Source organism: Cucumis sativus, chromosome 6 (genome assembly GCF_000004075.3).
Source record: "Cucumis sativus cultivar 9930 chromosome 6, Cucumber_9930_V3, whole genome shotgun sequence".
Taxonomy (NCBI): Eukaryota; Viridiplantae; Streptophyta; class Magnoliopsida; order Cucurbitales; family Cucurbitaceae; genus Cucumis; species Cucumis sativus.
Genome location: NC_026660.2, coordinates 5,540,672 through 5,551,077, shown reverse-complemented (window position 1 = coordinate 5,551,077; position 10,406 = coordinate 5,540,672). Strand labels below are relative to the sequence as shown.

Sequence of the window (10,406 nt, the reverse complement as noted above, 5' to 3'; positions counted from 1 at the left end):
GAATGGTTGAACTTCAAATACCAAAACAGTTGAGGGCTTTTAATTTCTTCACCAAACAACTGAAAATATCATCAATCATAGTTAATGAATTGATCACTAGGAATTTGAATTTTCAACAAACATTCAAGAGTTGGGTAACCACATAAACTGACTTTAATAGGGACCTGTATTTTACATCTCTCTCTAAAGAATTCAACTTTTTATGTTTGTGTAATGAGATTAGGTAGGAGTGTACAAATATTCAAATTTTCATATTTCAAGAAACATATATTAAGAAAAAACTATCTCCCACCACAACGGGCATTAAAATATCTATAGATATGTCAATATATATATCCGTAAATCCAAAGGTTAGATATCAATATTAAATATCCATTCATACTTTCAACCTCCTTAATAAATGCTTATAAAAAACAATAATAGATAGAAATACTAATAACTATATCCACATTTTATACAATTTTTTACTTTTAAAAATGTTTGTTGATATCGATATTCTAATCATATATCTGTAAAATTGAAATATTGATATCGACGTCGACATTAATCACATTTTAATCCTTGCTTACAAGTAATTGAAGGATCAAATAAAAACTTAGAATATACTCAAAAGAATGTGCCCACAAGGATCCATAAGATGTCCTCGACCAAAACCTAGGAATACGATCTTCCATTAATTTTGAAGAACAAGTCTTTAAACGAATATGTTTTATCACTAATCTCCGTATATAGTTGAGATTGTTTGTCTGCAACTAAGATTATGTGTCGTATTTAATTACCATAATATATAATGAGAAGAATACTTTTATTAATGAAGTCTTCTATCAAAGTATGATATGGTGACAATCATGCCTGTTTATTGATGGTTTGGAACTTTGGCATAAAAACATGAAGTAAAAAACAAAATGTAGTATTAACAAAAATTAAATTTGGGAAGTTTGACATTTTTAAAGCTCGACTTGTATTTTTATTCCATTGTATAAGAATATCAAATTCAAACAGTGAAATTTAATTTAAAATGAGAGTTTGAATATTGAACTAATTATTTATTTATTTGAGACATTTTTAAACCCAAAATAATGAACCAATTTTGCTATTTGCAATAACTTTTTAATTTAGTTTTAGATCCATTTTTTAAAATAATAAAATAAATTAAAACATGTATAAACTATAGCAAAAATTTTAAATTTTATTAATAATAGTCAGTAAAATAAAAAGATATTACTGACTATCGAACCCTTAGTTATTCAATTTTTTATTTATAAATATTTAGTTAAATTTGCTGTTTTCAATAATATCTTTCTTTTTATTGATTTATTTTGTGTATGGATTGTTTTTTTATAAATCAAGATGCAAAAAAAAGTTAAAATTTATGGTAAGGTTGAAGAAGTGAAAGAAAACAAAATAACAAAAGAATTTTGTCATTTATGAATGAGTAATGTTTGACTCTTTTATAAGGAAGTCATTTTTGTTCAAATTAAATTAAAATTGTATATCCAAAACAATAATTGCAATATGTATATACATATATATAAAACAATCTATTGCATTGAGATATTTTCATTTAAGGGACAATTTTATTCCCTTATCTTAATTAGTTTCATATGCAATCTTACTATAAATTAAATGTTGGGTTGTTTTTCTTTTTCTTTTAGAAAATAATCCCATTTGATGTCAATGTTATTAAATATTTTTCTAAAAAAAGTAGGTGAATGTATATTCCACCAATTAATAGCATAATCAAACCATTTTTCGTTTTTTAAAAAATACTTTAGTTTAAATAAAAAGGATTTGAAATTCCTATTTTTCACAATATCATTTTAGTCTTCATATTCGATATCAACTTTCAAAGCAAACTCGATCAACTCGTCCAATTCATAATTAATTAAGGAGTAGTCGATTTTAGATTACAAAATAAAGCTTAAAAATTAAAATGAAATAATATGAGATTGAACTTTCTTAACCATTATTTTAATCCTTTCTTAAACCCTTTTTTCTTTTCTTAAAAAAGAACCTTTTTTGTTATAAGTATTATTTATTGGTTAATCCGAAATGGATTCACTTTAGCATTCCCCATTGTGTATTCGTTGCTGTGCTGCAAACTCTCTTTTGTAAAGTGTTTTTCTTTTTCTTTTTTACTTTTAATTGAAACTCAAATATTACTTCTTCTTTTTTCTCAAATGAATTTTAAATGGTTGAGTTTAATATTATTTAAAAAAGAGAAAAAGTAATGGTTGCAGCCTTTTGCAAAAAAAAAATATTTTATTTTCTTTGAAGAAGCATTTATTTGTTTGTTTGTTTATTATTCGATATTTTGAAGCGAGTTGGGAACTTGTGAGTTGCGAGTTGCCACCCCAATTTTGTTTTCCAACTCTACAAATTCCATTCCTAGGGCTTTCTTCTTCTCCCTCTCAACCTTACAGGCACATGCTCACAACCCAACTCCAGGTTCTTTTTTATCCTTCCTTTCTCCATCTCTTCACTTTTCCCTTTCCCCCTTTTTCCTGCATTTCCGTTTTCCAACTTTTTTTTTTTTCTATTTTTCTCCCATTATTTCCGATTCTGATGCATGTACTACTACTATTCGATTATATGCCTTCCATTCTTTCGTATATTCTTTCCGATTCTCTCTTCTGATTGTGTGTGTGTGTTTTTTTTTTTTGTTCATACATTATTCTTCTTTTTTATTTTGTCTGCTCTAGCTGCGGCTCATATGTCGATGCTCTCTTGTTCTATCTTTTGTTTTGTTTTTTTTAACTGATTTGGGTATGATTTTGTCTTATATGAAAACCCAATTGATGGTTGAAGTTGAAAAGCACAAACTTGAGTTAAAGGATTGGTTTCTGTTAGTTTCATGGTTCGCGTTTCTCTTAGAAATGTGGTTTAACTGTGCTTTGTTTATTTTCCTTTTGTTTTACTGTTGGATGCTGTTTGGTTGGTTTAGTCTTTTATTTCTTTTACAAGATGTGTGTTTCATCGTTATGCTTTTTTTTTTTTTTTTTTTTGAGATGCCGTTTTGAGATTTGTATTATTATGGTTTCTTTTGCTTGATATTGATGGCCTTTGCAGTTCTTGCAATTTTCAGCTTGTTAATAGCTTCTTCATTTCTGAGGGGTTTTAGAATTCACATCTTTTGTGCCTTGAAGATATTTCTTGAGAGGGAGATCTTCTCCGTTCAGCTTGTTATTATATATACTTAATTCTACAAGAAACAAGAAAGTAGTTCTCAAACAAGTTTATTTGGTTGTTTTTTTCTTCTTTAGAAAACATGAAATGCACATCCTCTTCTTTTGATGATAGCTCAAACGCTCATTGGGCAAAAACGAACAAATACAATGACATGCCAAGGAAGGGAAGCCTACAAAAAAATGGGGAGCCAAGTCACAAACTACAAATAAAATCCAATAAAACAAGACCTAACAAATAATTATGAAAAGATCTAGTCTCCAAGTTCCAAAGAGAAATGTAGAATTTAAGTATTCTAGTTACTAGAGACCAACATGAGCTCAACTCAACTGGCACCTGTTTGTTACAATACCTTTCCATAAAAAAGAAAAAAGTCATGCAGTATGAATAAGGAAAGACTTGGAGGTAATGAAGTCAATCCATTGACAACTCCAATATCCTATTTGTTACCTTGAAAACCCAATGTTCTAGGTTAAGATGATTGTCCCATAAGAATAGTCAAGGTGTGTGTAAGCTAGCCTCGCCACTCACAAAGAAAGAAACTGTTATAATTATGTATTTAACTGTTTTTTTTTTATTTTAATTATCTTTTTAAAATTTTTATAATGCATAGTGGGATGAGAAAATGGACCTTTTCTCCCTGTTTCTCCCATTTCCCTTCTCAAATCCTCAATTTTGATTCAACTTTAGTTCTGACTCCATAACAACAGTCATAAAATTCATTCAAGATAGTAGCGAGGTCAATGAATTTTGGTCAACGAACATTATGAGCTGGAAAGTACATTGGTCAATGCTTGTTTCTTATTTTTTAAAAAGGTACATTGGTCTAAGTTTGGCAATTATTTTATCCCATTATCCCATGCTAATGATTATCATTTTTTAAAAAGGTACATTGGTCAATGGTTATCATGTAGTTAACTGTTCAACGTTCTTAGGGAAACTTAATCGTATCAGGGTGTTTCTGATTGTAACAGTTATCATTTAGTTAACTGTTCAATATGCATAGCTTGTGAGGTATGTATTTTTTCTGTCATATGGATCAATCCATTTTGTATTGGAAATTGGAAATGGGTAACTTGTTTTCATGATCTGAAGAGCCAAGTTCCTTTCAAACTGCCTTGTGTCTGTCTTCATGAAAGACCTCAAACTAATTGCTTTCTGCCATATCTAAAATTGATTTTGACAATTATGATTTTCAGCAACTTTGCATTTTCGTACATTGAATTGTCTGACTTATTTTCTTAATTATGAATACTTCTTTTATTTGAATTGTATATATTTTTTAAAATCATTTTCCCCACATTTGATTTTCTTAATTGTGAACTGCCTTGTGTCTCCCTTCATGAAGGCATCAACCTAATCATGAGTTGCCATATCTAATTGATTTTCTCATTATGATTTTCAGCATTCTTTTTTTTTACGTTGAATTATCCGACTTTCTTATTTCTGAAAGTTTCATTTCTGGTATTATGTTTTTTTAAACATTTTCCCCTCACATCTTAGTTTTTACCCTTGAAATGCCTCTGCAATGACTTGTGGGCGACTATTTTCTTAATGACAGGTAAGGAATTGTTTAGTTATTTTGGATGAGATGGAACAATAGGTTATATTATATATATATATATATATATATATATATTGTGTGTGTGTATGTGAGGGAAATGATCATTCTATCAGCTGGCGTGTCTTGTCATGAGTTTAAAGCATCATGATGCATTGCTAAGTTATAGATATCTCCAAGATTTTTATGCCCCTTGCTTTAGAGTTTTTTTTTTTCAGAACCGAGGATTTTTATGCCCCTTGCTTTTTAGCCTATCCTTGTTGTCAGTATGATCGTTTTTGCTTGTTAATTTATGTTTCATATTTTGATGTTTATATCTTGGAGTTCTCATGTAAACATCTTTTCTTACTGAATCGCAGATGGAAGTGCAAGATCACGGTCACATAATTGAAGTGTGTGGAGATGTGCAAGCTGTAGGTCCTAGCATTGTGGGAAGTAAAATTTGTGGGGATGCGCCTTCTTGTGGATTTTCTGATGCAAAGAATAGTTCAAAAGATGCAAAGGAGCGTTCTGCATCCATGCGAAAGCTTTGCATAGCAGTTGTTCTTTGCATTGTTTTTATGAGTGTAGAAGTAGTCGGAGGTATCAAAGCAAACAGTCTTGCAATATTGACTGATGCTGCTCATTTGTTGTCAGATGTTGCTGCTTTTGCTATTTCTTTGTTCTCACTCTGGGCCTCTGGTTGGGAGGCAACTCCACGTCAATCCTATGGTTTCTTCCGCATTGAAATACTTGGTGCTCTTGTTTCCATTCAGATGATCTGGCTTCTAGCTGGAATTCTTGTTTACGAAGCTATTGTCCGTCTCATCAATGGTCCGGGAGAAGTTAAGGGGTTTCTCATGTTTGCTGTTTCTACGTTTGGGTTAGTTGTTAACATAGCCATGGCTCTGCTACTTGGTCACGAACATGGTCATGCCCATTCTCATGGTCACAATCATGGACATGGTGAGCACGACCATGGTCATGGCAGCCACGAACATGGTGAGGAAGATCATAGACATCGTCATGGAATAAGTGTGACCATGCACCACCACCACCATGAAGAGAAGAGAGCTGCCAGCGATGGTGTTGAGCACCACCACCACCATCATCATCACAAACACAAGGAATCAACAACTGTCCCCTTGCTTGATAGTTCACAAAAGGTTACGAAAGCGCAAAAGAAACAACGGAACATAAATGTACAGGGGGCTTATCTTCATGTACTTGGAGATTCCATCCAAAGTATCGGGGTAATGATCGGTGGGGCAATCATATGGTATAAACCAGAATACATGATACTTGATCTGATATGCACCCTCATTTTCTCTGCGATTGTGTTGTGCACAACAATTCAAATGCTTAGAAATATCCTTGAGGTATTGATGGAGAGCACGCCTCGGGAGGTGGACGCAACAAAGCTGGAAAAGGGTTTGTGTGAGATGGAGGAGGTAGTTGCAATCCATGAACTGCACATTTGGGCCATAACTGTTGGGAAGATTCTATTGGCATGTCATGTTATAATAAAGCCAGAGGCAAATGCAGACATGGTATTGGACAAAGTTATTGAGTATATTAGAAGAGAGTACAACATCAGCCATGTTACCATTCAGATAGAGCGTCAATAGATCTTTAGATGCTATGCTTTTTAGTACTTATAGCTATGGTTTTCCAGATGAAGTTTCATTTCTTTTCAATTCCGGAATATTAAATCCACATCTTCTTCTCTCTCTCAACAAGGAAATGGAATTGCTATTCAGTGCAAATATAGTAGTAGCGGAAATTCAAACTAGGATTGCTCATCATTTAAAAGACTCTTATAATATGTGTCATTCAATCACTTGTGACCCAATCACAATTTTCCATCCACATTAATGTTCTTTTCAACAATCTCTTAAATAATTGGGCATGAGCATGACCTGATTTCTATTATAATTAAAAGGAAAAATGAGTTTTTGTTCATTTTAAAATATTCCCAACATTCAGGCTGTTGACAATATTTTCACAATTCTTTTCTCATATTTTGAATACTTCAGGCAATTTTAAAAAGGAAAACGAATATGTAGGATAAAATCTGAAAAACATGTAAGGTAATAGATTGAAATGATGTTTACTTGAGAATTATTGGCTTCCACAAATTTTTCTCCCTCGAAGAAACATAAATTGTTCATAAAACAACAAAAGAGGACTACTAATTTCTTCTCTTAGCCATATTACTCTTCCTAGATGTTTGGATCTTTTGAGCTCTTTTGCCTTCCACTATTGCCACAATCCACATGGGTTTCCCACATTTAAAAACGAACATACCCAATAAACATTCCAAATACCATCCCACATCCATACCCAATGAACACAGCTTTCACCCAAATTCCTTTTTCATAACTGTCATCTTCTTCTTCTTTCTGTAATAGTTGAGATTTGTGTTCATTTTGATCTGCATCACATTTGGGTAGAGGATTCCCACATAGTCCAATGTTTCCAAAGTAGGAAGAATTCTCAAATGTACCAAATTGTGTGCCTTTAGGAATTGGACCTGACAACTCATTTTGTGAGAGATTCAAACATGAGAGAAACGTAAGAGAAACCAGCTGAGGAGGAATGCTACCAAACAATTGATTTGAAGAAAGATCCAACCATTCCAAATTGCTCAAACTGCCAAGTGATGTAGGAATCCCACCTCTAAGCTTATTGTGTGAAAGGTTCAAACCTAGTAAAGACCTTAAGGTTCCAATTTCCTTTGGTATCTCTCCGTTAAAATCATTACTCGACAGATCGATAGTTTTCCATATGAAAAGATTTATTCCCAAACTCCGTTCCAACCCTTTTAGTGATATAACAATTGAGTCTTCATAGTATTGATCAAGTCCTCTATTTACAAGAAAAGAGTGGGAGCTCATGTTTTCCAGTTCTTGGATGGCTCTCATGTTGTTAAAAAGGTTTGAAGGCAATGGTCCGCTGAAATCATTGTGAGAGAGATCAATAATTCGTAGGTTTGAGAAGGAGTCTTTGTTGAAAGAATTGTTGATATGACCATAGAATTGATTTGATCGAAGGATGAGAACTCGCAAATCCAAAACGCCTTTTAACCAGTAAGGAAAGTAGCCTGATAATATGTGAAAAAAAATTCAGATTCTATTGTGATATATCCAATTAAATTATGTAATAGAAAGAAGCTCTATATATAGTCAAACATGTGAAATCCAATAAATGTTGTTAAAAAATAAATGAAAGATTAACTTTAACGAACCTATCAGTTTATATGTTTTGAAGTTTAAGTGAGAATTACATAATAATCACCTGTTATGTTGTTATTCCCGAGATCCAAAATTTGAAGATTCTTACAATTCAACAATGATTGTGGCAATTCTCCTTCTATTTGGTTGTCATTCAAATCAAGACTCCTTAGTTGACATCCTGTGGAAAACAATGTTGGAATTGTACCAATAAAGTTGTTACCCTTCAAATCCAAAACTGAAAGAGAAATGTTTGTGAGACATGATGGAATTGTTCCTCCACTCATTCGATTATTTGACAAATTGAGAATATCAAGGTTAACTGCAAGGCAAATTGAATGAGGGATTTCTCCATCAAATTGATTTTCTGAAGCAATATAATACTTAATATTTGGTGGTGGTATGGGAATAACTCCAGAAAATCTGTTACTTTTCAACATCAAAGTGTCCAGATTATTCATGTTTGAGAGACAAGAGGATGGAAGTTCACCACTCAAGCCATTATAAGATAGATCCAAGAACTTCAAATTACCCAATTCAAAAAACCACTCAGGAATTTTTCCTACCATTTGATTGTTTGAAAGGTATAGATTCTCCAAGTTCTTTTGGTCTCTCAAAAAGTACGGAATTTTTCCTAAATTATTGAGGGATGCCATACCAATGTTAGTAAGATTCGAGGAGCTAACATTGGTTGAGAATATTGAAAGTCGGCTATTATTGGAAATTTGAAGACTCCTTAGACTTGGGATTCTCAACCTGTCCAAATTCAAAACTCCACTCATATTATTGGACTGCAATGCTAAGTATACAAGATTGAGTTGCCTATAAATAGACTCTGAGATTTCACCTTGCAAGTTGTTATTACTTAAATTAAGATACTCTAATGAGTTGGAGCTAAAATCCCTCATGAAACCAGAAAAATTGTTATCATCTAGGTTCAAAATTTTTAAGTTAGGCGATGAAAATATCCAAGAAGGTATGCTACCTGTAAATGAATTACCTCTCAAGTTCACAGAAATAAGATTTGGAAGTGGTGTATGTACTGAACAAAGGTTTGTAAATGAACTAGAGGACCGAGTTTGTTGGGTGAAGTTGTTGAAAACACAATTTGGTACTAACTGATCACCCATGATCAAAGGATTAGAATGAGTTTCAAAATCAGGAACTTCACCATTGAAGTTGCAGAAACTAAGGCCTAAGTAACTCAAGACCTTGGCTTCACTAATGGAGTTGGGAATTTCTCCTGAAAAATTAGTAAACGAAAGAACCAAAGTTTGAAGGGATTTACTCCAATTAGCCATGGGTAGATGTCCATCCAATTCAGGGTTAAGTTGAAGATTTAACACATTTAAATTTGGAAAACTGAAAATGTGGTTTGGAAAATTTCCAGACAAGGAAGATAAAGTAAGATCTAGGGACTGTAAAGAAAGAGAGAAATTGATGAAGGAAGTGGGTGTGATGGAAGAAAGATCTGTATGACTAAGTTGAAGATCCCTTAGATTGGTTAAGTTATGAACAAGTTGATTCATAACCACATTTGAAAAAGTGAGATCAAAATTAGAAGAAAGATTAAGGGAAACCAAGTTAGACAAGTATGATATTTGCATGGGAACCTGGCCTTGGAAGGAAGAGCATGAAAGATCCAAAACCCTCAAGTTAGTAAGCATTATTCCAAATTTAGGTGAAATTGGAGATTGTGAAAAATGGTTAAAAGAAAGATTCAAGGTTTTGAGGTGGGAGAGGGTGAAAAGGGTGCTATTAGGATGAAGAGTTCCGTGGAGTAAACTGCAGCCGAGATGAAGACCAACCACATGGCCTTGTCCGTCATCGTCGCACTCCACACCGTCCCATGAACAGCAATCTGTGCTCTCATTCCACTTGGAAAGTCGATAATGAGGTGTAGATTCATAAAAAGTGCCATGCAGATATTGACCACATGATGATGATGGAGTAGGCTGGAAAAAGGCATTCTTGAATTGAAGTAACGCTAAGCTTTGTTTAGGATCACAGACATGATGATGATGATGATGATGATGTTGTTGTTGTTGGGAATTCACAATAAGTGAAATACTAGACGAGAGGAAAAGAAAGAGAAGAAAGCAGTGGGAGATCATCACTGGTGCCATGCTAATGGAGGAACGAGTACTGGGGGGTTACACAAAATCTAATGTGTACTCTCAGTTACTCATCCTTAGCTTTTATAATTTGTGTGTTAGAATGTTGATTATTTATTTGAACTTTTAATTGTATAGAGGTTTAGTACATGAAAAAGTAATATATAAGAAAAACAAATTAATATATGTAACACACAGATAGATAGAAAAGCAGTTTTAACTCCAAGATAGGTGGCCTATATCCAAACTACAAATTTTAGAAACATTTTTATTTTCCAAAAATGAAAAGAAGAAGACTGAAGTTTGGGCATTTTTTTAAAGTCAAGTCAAAGG

The 10,406-nt window shown here is 32.9% G+C and overlaps 2 protein-coding genes across 3 annotated transcripts; one reads left to right on the top strand and one right to left on the bottom strand.

The window, feature by feature from the left end:
* Positions 1 to 2,293: 2,293 nt before the first annotated feature.
* On the top strand, positions 2,294 to 6,593 carry MTP (metal tolerance protein 1-like). Of its 2 annotated transcripts, XM_004144982.3 has the most exons (2): positions 2,294 to 2,448; positions 5,107 to 6,593. In XM_004144982.3, the coding sequence occupies exons 1-2, from the start codon at positions 2,428 to 2,430 to the stop codon at positions 6,352 to 6,354; spliced, it is 1,269 nt and encodes a 422-aa protein (XP_004145030.1). In that variant the 5' UTR covers positions 2,294 to 2,427; the 3' UTR covers positions 6,355 to 6,593. The 2 variants fall into 2 exon arrangements, with proteins under 2 accessions (XP_004145030.1, NP_001295856.1); NM_001308927.1 differs by lacking the exon at positions 2,294 to 2,448 and having other exon boundaries at positions 5,107 to 6,354.
* Positions 6,594 to 6,766: 173 nt separating this feature from the next.
* LOC101216282 (receptor-like protein 7) lies at positions 6,767 to 10,171 on the bottom strand. The gene is made up of 2 exons (XM_004153393.3): positions 8,024 to 10,171; positions 6,767 to 7,829 (listed from the first exon to the last, which is right to left on the bottom strand). Exons 1-2 carry the CDS (start codon positions 10,083 to 10,085, stop codon positions 7,018 to 7,020), a joined length of 2,874 nt encoding a protein of 957 aa, XP_004153441.2. The 5' UTR covers positions 10,086 to 10,171; the 3' UTR covers positions 6,767 to 7,017.
* Between the last annotated feature and the right edge of the window lie 235 nt (positions 10,172 to 10,406).